We start from the raw sequence: 12,102 nt of genomic DNA, 5'->3' as shown, positions 1-12,102 counted from the left end.
TTCCTCCCGTTGTCCCGAGTGCTGTGAGAAACGGAGTGGGTGCCCGGGACCGCCTTTCCGGCCTCGCCTTCCCTGTGTTAGGGGGTACATGTCGCACATTCTCCGAACCTTGGCGTAAAGGCAGAGAAGTTTTCCTCAGGCCCCGCTTGCGTTTTCCTGACCGTCTTCTAATCGACGGCCGCCTTTCTGGCTGCTTTCTTTTCTTCCTTGTTACATGATTCTCCTCTCCGTTTTTTTCAGTTTGCCCTTTCTTTCTGAAGCCCTCTGCGTACAGGATTTTGTCCCCTCTTTTCGTTCTTTTACAGGACAAATATAAGAAGTGTAAGATAGTGCTACGTATATAAGTGACCCATGTTCCGGCCTTGTCTCCTGGACCTGTAGCTGATGTGGGGGAGCCAGGTAGTATTAGGAAAAACACGAGTTGTTTCTTTGTGATAGGGCAATCACCAAACTTTTGCCACTGCTGGAGGAGATACCCTAGAAGGCTTTCCTTTGGGAAGGACACTTTATTATTCCCTATGTTGTGAAGTTGGGGTTACATTACACACCTGCTTCCAATCCCTTCAAGGGTCTATTCTGGTGGTTAGTGGATATGTAATTACCCCAATTTTTAGCATAAAAAAAGTTTCCACCTGCACTGGGCCTGATGGGCCCCCCACGGTGAGATTAGGGTGACGGATACTAGGGTCAATGGATATATAAAAGGCTTCCCAACATTTTGGCCCAACAAGGGTTTGAAGAAGTAGGGGCTCAGGACAGTGTACTGGTCAGGGCAGCCATAGGGAAGGACCTCCCGACCTCCCCCTTTTGGGAGGAAAAAACCGGAGGAGGAAAAGGTGGGGGAATGAGTCTGGCTGCTGGAGTGCTGCATGGACAGGCAAGCTGGGCTAAAGAAAGTTTATAAACTCGTTTTCCCTTCAAATTCCCTCTTTAAAGCCTAATGTCCTGAGGTTTCTCTTAGAAACGTAGAGGCCTCTGAGAGCTAATAGATTTCTTTTCATATATCTTGACAAAGGAGCATATAGGATAGACACAGGTCCCAGCAATGCGCTACTGGGACATCCAGGACTGAAACAGAGGAAAGGACAGAATGAGCTAGGCAGTGTCAGAACCAGAAAGCCAGGTGTCGTCCCAACTTTCTAGGCCGGCCAGTTGCTCCTTTTTAAAAGCACCCAGAAATTTCTCTGTTTCCCAGCCTTTTCTCTGTCGGGCAGCCTTTAATCAGAAAAAATAACAAACAGAAAAACATGCTCTCTAATAAATTTCCGTAATTGTAACCAATCGTTCTCTTGTAAGGGAGACACCCACCAAGGCAGTCAGTCCAGAGATACTCCATATTGTACCTATTATAAGAAAAGATTTATTTCTCCAGTGACCAAGGGGCAGAATGTTATAGCTAGTATTTCAACTCCAATTATTAATTATGTGCTGTCTCATGGCACTAGATTACTTATCTTTTAATCTTCTGGAATAGTAGCCTCAAATCTGTGGTGGGTTCACAGGAATAAGTTTCAGCAGTATTCCTGGATGTCAGCTGGTTTTTCCCGGATGTGATGAATCCATGGGATGATGCCTTGTAATTTAAGAGGACGGGGCTGTTAACAGCATTTGGTAAGGCCCAACCCAAATAGGTTTTAACTGAGGTGACCCTGTTTTCCATGTCTTCCTGTACATCCAGTCTCTGGGCTTGTGCAGGTAAAGAGCTACACGACTGGGAAATGGTTGAATTGTGTGTCTATTAAAAGTTGTTATTACTTGGCCTAAACTTATAATATGCTCAATAGCTGCTTCTGCTCCCACATCTAGAAGTAGCCCCTTTCGGAGTCCGGGAAGGTCCTGCCATACATCATGTCAAATAGGCTAAGCTTTAGTTTCCCTTCGGGAGCTGTTCTAACCCTGGTTACCGCAGGACTATAGGTAAGGGTTTTCTCCAGTTTTCCTGGGTTTCGTGACGTAGTTTAGCAAGGGTGATTTTTAGTGTCCTGTGGGGTCTTTCAGTCTCTCCAGAATACTATGGTCACCAAGTAGAGTGAAGTTTCAATTGTATTTCCAATGTCTTGTAGATTCCCTTTATAACATTAGAAATGAAGGCTGTCTCATTGTAACTGAACGGAGCAGGGCAAGCCCAACAGTGGGATTCCTTCCTTAAGTAGAGCCTTTCTTACCTCAGTTGCCTTTTCAGTTCTGTCTGCAGGGGAAGGGAAAGCCTCAGGCCATCTTGTGAGTGTATCTGGGAACACTAGTAGGTACTTAACTCCCCCTGGTGCTTTAGGCAGGATGGGGCAGTCTAGTTGCCAGTCTTCCCCTGGGTAAGTCTCTCGGACCCCTATGGGAGCACAGATGGTCACGTTTGGGGGTTATTCTGCTGACAGCTGATGTATTTTTCAGTCACTAGAGAGATTGTTTAAGTCCTGGGGCTCTAATGTTATTTATGAGCCAGTTAATAATAAAACTTCATTTCTATAAGGGGTGGGACTATTGGCATATTGTCTAATGAAGTATACAATATGCTTAGGAAGCCAGACTTTTCCTGTCTTATTTACCATCCACTCTCCATATTCAGGGTTTCTTGAATTAATAAGTCATGTACATACTGTATTAATGTCCCTTTTTCTAATTCTAGTTTTGTAAATCTCTGCTTAAAATTTCTCCAGAAATAGTGGGAGAATTTTAAAGTTCTTGGGGCAGGACCGACGATACTTAGGTCAGTGGTTCTCTAACCTTAATGTGTATCAGAACCACCTGGGGGGTTTCTTAAACCACAAATTGGTAGGTCTCACGCCCACAATTTATCATTCAATAGGTCTGGGGCGGGTCCAAGTTTTTACATTTGTCACAAGTTCGCAGGTGATCTGCTGCTCCTACATTAGAGACCACTTTTGAGAACCACTAATTTAGACAGTGGACAGGTTCCCCCCCCCCATTATTCTGTGATCTCTCGTCAAACCTTTGACATGTCCTTCTCCACAGTAGCTCAGTATATTCAATCTACATTGCCTTTAAAGCTAAAACAAAAAAAACAAAAACACACACAGAGATATTTGCAATAGAAATTCCATTAATTGCAGGTGAGATTTTAATTTAAAGGGAAAATGAAACATCTCGAACAGCGAATCCTCTGATTTCTCACCTGGATACCTTCACAGATGTTATTCTAGCCGCTCTTTTCCTGGTCCTCCTCCTTCCCTTTACTGTATATCTCAGGATGCTTTTTCTTCAAAGCCTAACACAAGCCCCATCTTCATAGTCAAGCTTTCCCCAGTTTCCCAGCAGCCAGACTTTCGTAGCGTTAGGATTCCTATAGTAATTATTGCCTACATTTCTTACCATACTCAGTATGTGCTACCATGTGCTGTTCGGCCATATATGTGTGTATGTATTTTATGCATTATTTTGCTTCCCCATTATGATAAACTCCTAGGCAGCCAGTCACATCCTTTGATATTCTGGCATTTCCATCACTAAGCACCCATGATTTAAAACCTAGTTCACCTTCAACTGGTACTAATGAGAGCAGCCAAGTGTGGAGACCAATAAAGCAAGAGCCGGATTTTCTTTTGGGAGCTGACATAAATTTTTTCTCTCTCAAGTACATATATACCGTGTTTCCCCCAAAATAAGACCTAACCCGAAAACAAACCCTAGCATGATTTTTCAGGATGACATCTCCTGAACATAAGCCCTAAAGCATCTTTTGGGGCACAACTGAATATAAGACCCGGTCTTATTTTCGGGAAAACACAGTATATAGCCAAATTTAGCTGTAAAATTAAGAGCTTAGAATGCTGAAGAAAACTTTTACTTGCAAATGTAGTAACCACACAACTTACTAGGTTTAAGGATTAGAGGTGTGGACCTACATTTCAATCCAAATCAGGACAATTTACAAAAGGTAGCACACAATGGCTTACTGTATTCTTTTCCATGCTGATATAGAATAATTTGCTTTTGCCTTGTCAAGAATTAAGTTGTGCTTTCTGTATTGATGGTGGGTATGTTCCTGTAGGCCTCTCATTCTAAGCCACAATAGGCCCTAATGGAAAAGTCACATACCTGACATCTATTTCTTGAAGACTGGCTTTCAAGATATTAAGATTATATAGTTTGCTCAGCTATTATAGGATGATATTAAATTGTCTCTGTTATCTGTATCTTTGCAATGTTGTCACTGAAAGACAGTATCTCCTAGGTCCTTGACTACATTCTTTCTTGAATGTAGCACCAAAAACCAAAAATTGAAAAATAAGGTACTCAGACCATTGTGAGGGACCTTAGTAAATACCAAAAACAAGAAACCAAGTATACTTTCCACGGTGGCCAGATAACTTTGCCAAACTTTTTAAAACTACAGTAATGAGCTCATCTCTGACCTAGCAACACTTCTTTGATGTTTGAAGTGTATTGGATTTTATTTTCTAAGTGCTCTTGCACCTTTTCAAGTGAGCAAGCATATTGTTACACCATACAACATGGACCCTGAACTATCTGGCTCACACTCCCTCATTGCACCACTGGTAGGTGTTAAATGAAGCTCAATTAAAAACCATCGGGAGGCAGAACTGCCAGTCTCAGGACTGGAAACCTACGATTGTCTTCCGACTTTGCTCAGGCAAATGTAGCGAGACTACAGTGAGGATTACCACTTTGCCTTCATTTGCTGATTTCTACTTTCCATGGCTGCATCCACCAACCACAAATATAGTACCAAGAAGCAAATCCAAACACTGCTTCAATATCGAGCTGTAACACAGGTCAGCTCCTGGCAGGGTTTTGGACTCAGGCCGAAAGAAGACAACAAAGCCGTACATAAAGGATTCATACCAGTAATAAATATTCTAGAGACAGCCAATAGAGATGCAGGAAGCAACATCCGTCCTTGCTGGGGCAGCCACGACAGCTTTGCAACATGCTAAACAATAGTGGCTTACAGCCAGCTGATTACATAAGGGCTGACAAGGCGGGGTGGGGGGAATGCGTTAGCAGTCTGCGCATGCACGGGTTACAAGCAGACCCAGTACTTTTGTGTGGGGCCGAGTCAGATTATCTTGCTCTCCTGGGCCTCGTCCCAACAGGGGCACAATTTCCTAGTAACAAAAATGGAAGTAGACGAAAAGCACCCATTGTAGAGCGACTTTCGTCTTCAGGAGTTAGTTCCCTGGTAATCACTACCTCCCATAAATAAGCCTGGTACAAACAACTCTAAAGGGCACCACCACGTATTAGGCAAATGCCCAGCTCCTCCGAGAACTGTGTGGTTGGCCCTAAAAAGGGCCTTTGGGATTGCCATTCTTTAAGCCTGCACGGGCGGCCTAGCCTCCGAAGCCGTACAGGGTGCGTCCCTGTCGCTTGAGGGCGTACACCACGTCCATGGCGGTGACCGTCTTGCGCTTGGCGTGCTCCGTGTAGGTGACGGCGTCCCGGATCACGTTCTCCAGGAACACCTTCAGCACACCGCGGGTCTCCTCGTAAATGAGGCCCGAGATGCGCTTGACGCCTCCACGCCGAGCGAGGCGCCGGATCGCGGGCTTGGTGATACCCTGGATGTTGTCTCTCAGCACTTTACGGTGGCGCTTGGCGCCACCCTTGCCTAAGCCTTTGCCGCCCTTGCCTCTCCCAGACATGATCGCTAAGTCCTGGAAACACAACCACACGGCCGAGAACGACCGCTGTGCCCCTGATATACAGCAACATCGGACCGGATTGAAAACCACAAGCGCGGGGGGGGGGGGAAGCGGTCCCGAGCGTCCCCGCCCGCCCCGCGGGGCCTCATCTCGCCTCCGCGCCGCCCTCTAGCGGACTCTATTTGCCACGTCCCAGGAGAATTCCGATCCCAGCGTCAGGCTCCCGGCCCCTTTCCTCTCCGTCTCCCCATCCGCGCGCTCACCCCACCCCCGGACATCAGATGCAGGCCAAGGGGAAAGGTCTTTCCCGGGGGTGAAGACCGGAAGAAGAGCAGATGGAGTCCAGAGACGGGAAGGCGACCAGAGCCCCGGCGCCGGGCCTAATCCCGACAGGAGGAACCGAGGCTCCCGAACCGTGGTTACGTAAAAGGGCAACGAGGCAGTTCGGATCGTTAGACTCATGGATTTACGAGGCGACCTCCAGAGGTTGGGGCACCTGGGATGTGCAGGGAGGGTGGAGGGGAAGGTCGCCATAATGCGAGTCTAGTTCTGTTTTAGTAGGAGGCCTGGAATTGCAGCTCACCCAGGAGAAATCAGATCCTAGGAAAACTGGCCTCACTATACTATCAAATCTGATGGCTATCAGTGAGTCCAACGCACTGTCACAAAGCTCTGCTGGAAAAGCAATATATACGGAAAGAAGACAACAATCTAACTCCGTTTCTAGATCCTCCCTTGTTCTCAGCTAGGATTCAGTCCCCAGGTTGTGTCCCGGTTGAGGCCTCACATCGAACTCCAAGTTAACTGAATTGGATTTCGCAAGGGGACATCTGCTACAAATTGTGAGAGTCATTACCAGAAATTGCCCTGTGAAATTGGGGGTCTTTACTGATAGATTGTTCATGACCAAGGTCTTTTCTGTAGGCCAATCCGTGAGACTGGTTTCTACATCAGAATTATGTATTTTTCCGAGAAATGTTTATTATTTTAAAAAATCTTATGTGCCTTTCTTCTCTTCTTTGGCTCTACGACTCTAGGCTAATGAATCCCAAATCTTTATCCAGATTTCTACACTCCAGACATGTAGATCCATCCTCATGGTTCTTTAATCATCTTAAACTTAAAACTCAAAGTCTCCAAAAATCAGAATATTTAAACTGAAAGTCTCTAGGTGTGTCTCAAGGGAGCTGAGAGGATTCATTCTTTTCCCCCCACCTTCCCTGTCCATTGAATGGTGCCACCATGCATCACGTGTCTGAAACAACATCCTGGAATTCACAATAGATGCTGAAGGGTAGTAGATATGCCACCCGAAAATATGCTGCTTTGGTATATTATTTTGAGCCATAGGCACGTTAAAAACAGCAAATGCGGGGAGAGGCTCTCTGAACTCTCTTTATCTGCTTTAAAGACAGATTCGCCCCAAAGGAACTCAGTTGCCTGGGCCTAAGAATTAAACTGACATGACTGATCAAAATTAATAAAGCATACACATTTTAATGTTTATATATGTACACGGGAGTCTTCATAAGGAAAATAAAGACCTGAAGAGCCTGTTAGGCCCCAAAGCTTATATACCGTGTAATACGTACCTTTTAAAACAAAGAACCATAAATTATAGGGCTTGGGCTAGGAACAGCAAATTGCGGGACAATGACTGGAATATATATGGGGGAAATTCATGAAAGAAAATGGTTATTTTAGTAGTTTGGTTTGTATAGATTCATTTTGTCATCGTCTCTGTGTGTGGTGAAAAGAATGTTCTTTTCCTGGTATTGGGAGGGTACTTCTCGAATGGGAAAGTGTATGAGCTGCTCTTAGGGAACAGGGACAGTTCCTGCATCTGCCATTCCTCAACTGACTTCAGCTCAAAATCAATATACTAAAGTGGCATATTTTGGGGTGGCATGTTCTGCACCCCCTCAAACTCTTAGCTGTTGTAGGGGAGGCAAAATTTTACCTTCTTAGGGATTTTGGCTATGCCCGAGAATTAAATTAACAGAATACAGATTAACAGGAGAAAGCATACAAATTTTTCCACTGTAAGTTTTACTTACCATGGGAACCATCATAAGGAAAGGAAGCCTCAAAGAAGCAGTTAGAGTTGAACACTTATATACTGAATTGCACAAATGTCCCGACCGGCAGGACGATACAACGTGGGACGAGGGGAAGAAACCTGTTGAGGATGAAAAGAGAGACAGGAGACGCGAAGAATGGAGGCAAGACAGGGATCTGATCAAGCCTCAAAAATTTTATTGTGGTGGTTGGTTATATACAGCTATGTCGGATGGGGGCGGGCGGCGAGGTACTTGTAGCGGGCTGATTGGCTAGGCACAGGACGGTGTTATATGAGGTACAAGGAAATGGGCAGGCTCTGGGCTTGGCGCGCGCGGGCTTTGCGGGCTTTGTCTTGGCGACCGGGAAGTTCCGCCCAGGCAGGGCCTGGCGATTTTCCATGGCTCCTGACATCTCCTCCCTTTTTGTTTTTTAAAAGAGGTGGGCCTTGACCGAGTGAGGGAGCAGAGGCCTGGTTCCTCCAGCAAGCGGAGCTCGTTATTGGATGGCTCTGGGTATCTTTTTGTGGAGGAGAGGTAGAGCCTGTGAATAGAATTTTGATACCAACCTCTATGCAAACCAGGCATGTTCTCAGGGAAGTTAAAGGGAGCCGATCGTTATGAGTCGAGCCCTTCCCTTGCAAATGCTTTGCACTCACATCGGTGCCCATACCCCTCCCCAACTCGTGGGGGGGGTAGACATACCCTTAGTATTATGTCGTCCCCGTGGGGAGGAAGCCAAGATAGCCTTCTTCGAGGCCGTCCCCAGTTGCCAGCCGCTGGTAGTGGATTTGGATTGGTTTTGCTAAAATAGCATCGACCTGTTGTTTAATGAGGTCAGTAACGCGCCTAAAAGCCCATGGCCCGAAGGTTATTAAAAGGAGAACACATAGGAGGGGGCCAAGGATGGGGAGCAGGTAGGGAAGAAGTCCGTTGAGACCGGTCCAAAGTGGATGCTCGAACAGTTCTTTGAGTCTTTTCAGTAGGTCTTCTTGGAGCTTTTTGATTTTGTCTCGGACGATCCCAGACTTGTTAGCGTAGAAGCAGCAGCGTTCCTGTAAAGCTAAGCAGATTCCTCCCTGTTCTGCAGTGAGAAGGTCTAGGCCTCGGCGGTTTTGTAAGACCACTTCAGCTAGAGAATCAATTTGATCTTGGAGATCATTGATGGTCCCAGAGAGTGTTTGGACATCATCTATTAGCTGGCGTGATAGTTTATTGTATGATTGGACTGCGACACCTACTCCCGTGGCACCGGAGGCTATTCCAGCAGTAATTCCTAGCCCCACGAGTAAGGGGATGGCTGCAATAGCACGCTTATGGCGCCCGGTGGCAAAATCTAGGCTAGGGAGGGGGACAGGTTCGTCTCCTGGGATAATAGAGATATCAGGGAGGAGACTAGCTGGGACACAAAGTCCAGTCCAGTTTGTGGGTAACATGGCGTAGGCTAGACTGTTCCCGCATATGAAAACTTGGCCAGGGTTAGAACATAAGGAGTGATTAACAGTTATGATGTTGGAACAATTGGTGAAGGTGACAAACCCTAGATCAACATCAAAAGAATTATTTTGAAAGTAGCCCTGATAGCAGGTGGAGGTATTAAAGCCTACAGGTTGAATTCTAAGAGGAAGGGAGAGGCGCGGACAACTAGAATTTTGGAGATCTATTGTAATATTTGAGGGAATTGCAGTAGGTATAGGGGTGCCCAGAGTCATGCACAGCCAACAGTCTTGGGCAAGAAGGGGATTGGAGTGATTTAAGGCCAAGAAGGTGGATTCAAGAATGTTGTTAGCTTGTGTATCTAAATTGACGTCCCGAGATTTTGGGAGGGCCAAGGGGTGGTAAGTCAAAGGGGGGTATAGGTGGTGGAGTATTTTTTTGAATGTGTTCAATGACAAGAGTCTCCTTTAGCATATCATTTGGCCCTCCGCCATCTGAAACGTGAACAGGCATTCGAGTTGGCCAGCAGACTTGTCCTCCAACTGTACCACCGCAGCCCGCCTGACTATATTTGTTAGAGTTAAGGGGGGCGGTGGAGTCCCAATCGCCTCCGAATGAGGCGGACTTTTGTCTCAGTAACGTGGCTGTGAGATAAGTTTTGTTGTTTGGGCCAGTGCAAATTTGGGTGGTTGCATAGCAGGAAGAATGCATTTGTGATTGATAGCCGCATTGGCTAGGGCAGGGCGGTGGTAGTCCTGCAATGGGGGGTATAATGCGAGGCTTGGTAGTACAGGTCCATTCTGGTCTATTTATTCCTAATCCAAATCCCCCTTTTACTCTAGGATCAAAGGCGAGGTAGGCCACCTTATGACCGCAATCAGTGTGTGCTAGGTAGGCTAAGTCGGGTTGTCCCTGCGGGCTCGGCTGGCCGGTGTAGGGACGAAGGAGTATGTCACTTACTGTGCCTCCCGGGCAGTCACATGGGTTTCCATAGAGCTGTTTGTATAGTTGATCGCGGCTTACGGGGGGTCCAAACCCTCCGTAAACGGGGGTGACGAGGAGTGCAAGGAGCACCAGTACAAGGGATTCCATGTCCAATCTCTCGTCTTTCGCTGGGCGGCTACTCCAACTTCAGACAACTCCGGAGTTTTCTCCCACGGGTAAATACCTCGTGAACTCCAAGCGAGCCTTTTCACTGCCGAGGGGGCTGTCGAGTCTTGTCCCTTACGGGCTCGAAACAAGCCACTCTCGCGCCGAGGAGGCCCTCGAGTCTTGTCCCACGAGTAGAGACAACGTGGGCTCGAAAGAAGCCAACCCGTGAAGGCTCAGGAGGGGGGGGGGCCGCGGCGGCTTCCAGAGTAGGTGTCCCCATAGAATCTTCGTACCTCGAGCCCCACGTTGGGCGCCAAAATGTCCCGACCGGCAGGACGATACAACGTGGGACGAGGGGAAGAAACCTGTTGAGGATGAAAAGAGAGACAGGAGACGCGAAGAATGGAGGCAAGACAGGGATCTGATCAAGCCTCAAAAATTTTATTGTGGTGGTTGGTTATATACAGCTATGTCGGATGGGGGCGGGCGGCGAGGTACTTGTAGCGGGCTGATTGGCTAGGCACAGGACGGTGTTATATGAGGTACAAGGAAATGGGCAGGCTCTGGGCTTGGCGCGCGCGGGCTTTGGCTTGGCGCGCGCGGGCTTTGCGGGCTTTGTCTTGGCGACCGGGAAGTTCCGCCCAGGCAGGGCCTGGCGATTTTCCATGGCTCCTGACACACAAAGACTAGTACATCAGGAAAACGGAACAAGACAACAGGGCTGCGTTTGGGCATTAATGGGGGAAAAGTGCCGAGGGAGATAAGGGTTAGTTTAACAAAGTTTGTACAGATTTCTCTCAGCTTTGACTCCCACCCTTAGTGATGAGAATGTTATTTTGTTCCTTGTAAAGAGAAGACATCTTCCATATGGAGGTTTGATTTCCTGTTTTTAGGAAAGAAAGAGGAGAGCAGACCACCTCTTTGCACATGCTATTTTTCAAGTGTCTTTCACTGAAAATAAACTTTATGCCATATTTTAGGTGTGGCATATTCTGCCACTGATGGGGCTCAGGACACATTCCGCCAAAATATGGCACCTTAGCATATGGAGTATTTTAAGCTGAAGTGGCCTTTCCCAGGACCTTCTACCCTGAAACAGGTCATAGAAGCCTCTTGTGAAAGGTACCTTCCTTATACCCGGAGGAAAGGAGCATTGTTTTCTTTGAAGACAAAGGGACACACAGAAGAATCCTAACAAACAGGTCTTGCGGCTTCTACAAGGTTATTGTACCTAACCAGTCCATTTTCTGTGACTGCCCACTCTTCATTAAACCTAGCATAAAAATATTCAGGTTTGTTTTTTTCGGATCTGCATTTCCTTACAAAGGTTCCTGTGTCACGTAAAACTTATATTACATAAATTAGTGTGTTCATCTGACTTTGTCAGTTTCATTTTCAGATCTAGCCAGGGACCCTAAGAGGGTTGAGAAAAAATTTTTCCCTCCTATACCACCGTTGGCTCTACAGTACAGGCAGTAGTCTTAAGCACAGGTAGAAAACGGGGAGTTTTTATCCGGTGAACAGGATTTTGAGGGAATGAGTTTAATCTCAGTATGGGGTAAGGAAAGAAACTCAAAATCTTATGGCTTCTCAATTTGGTTCAGGGCTACAGACCACTCACGATGAAAGGGAATCGGGCATATGGCCTGACCAACCCACAAACCAAAGATTCAGTCTCATCTTGGTGGTACCTGATGCCCTTGGGGGTACTTAAGTCAAAGACTAAACACAAACTGTCTTCCTGGAACATATATTTTAATTCAGTCCATTACTTTTGTATTAAAAACAAACACATACACATATAAAACATTACAAGCCTAATAATTCACTTAACATTTTCTTTTGCCTGCTTATTTCCTATGGTAAAATTTAATCTCATGCCTCTTCCCCCCCTC

The 12,102-nt window shown here is 46.5% G+C and overlaps 1 protein-coding gene across 1 annotated transcript; it reads right to left on the bottom strand.

Annotated features, from left to right (window-relative positions):
• Window positions 1–5,198: 5,198 nt before the first annotated feature.
• On the bottom strand, window positions 5,199–10,884 carry LOC141568530 (histone H4). Its single transcript, XM_074318721.1, has one exon. It carries the CDS (start codon window positions 5,619–5,621, stop codon window positions 5,310–5,312), a length of 312 nt encoding a protein of 103 aa, XP_074174822.1. The 5' UTR covers window positions 5,622–10,884; the 3' UTR covers window positions 5,199–5,309.
• Between the last annotated feature and the right edge of the window lie 1,218 nt (window positions 10,885–12,102).

Source organism: Rhinolophus sinicus, linkage group LG14 (assembly GCF_036562045.2).
Source record: "Rhinolophus sinicus isolate RSC01 linkage group LG14, ASM3656204v1, whole genome shotgun sequence".
In the NCBI taxonomy this organism is placed as follows: Eukaryota; Metazoa; Chordata; class Mammalia; order Chiroptera; family Rhinolophidae; genus Rhinolophus; species Rhinolophus sinicus.
This window is presented reverse-complemented; position numbering and strand designations above follow the sequence as displayed.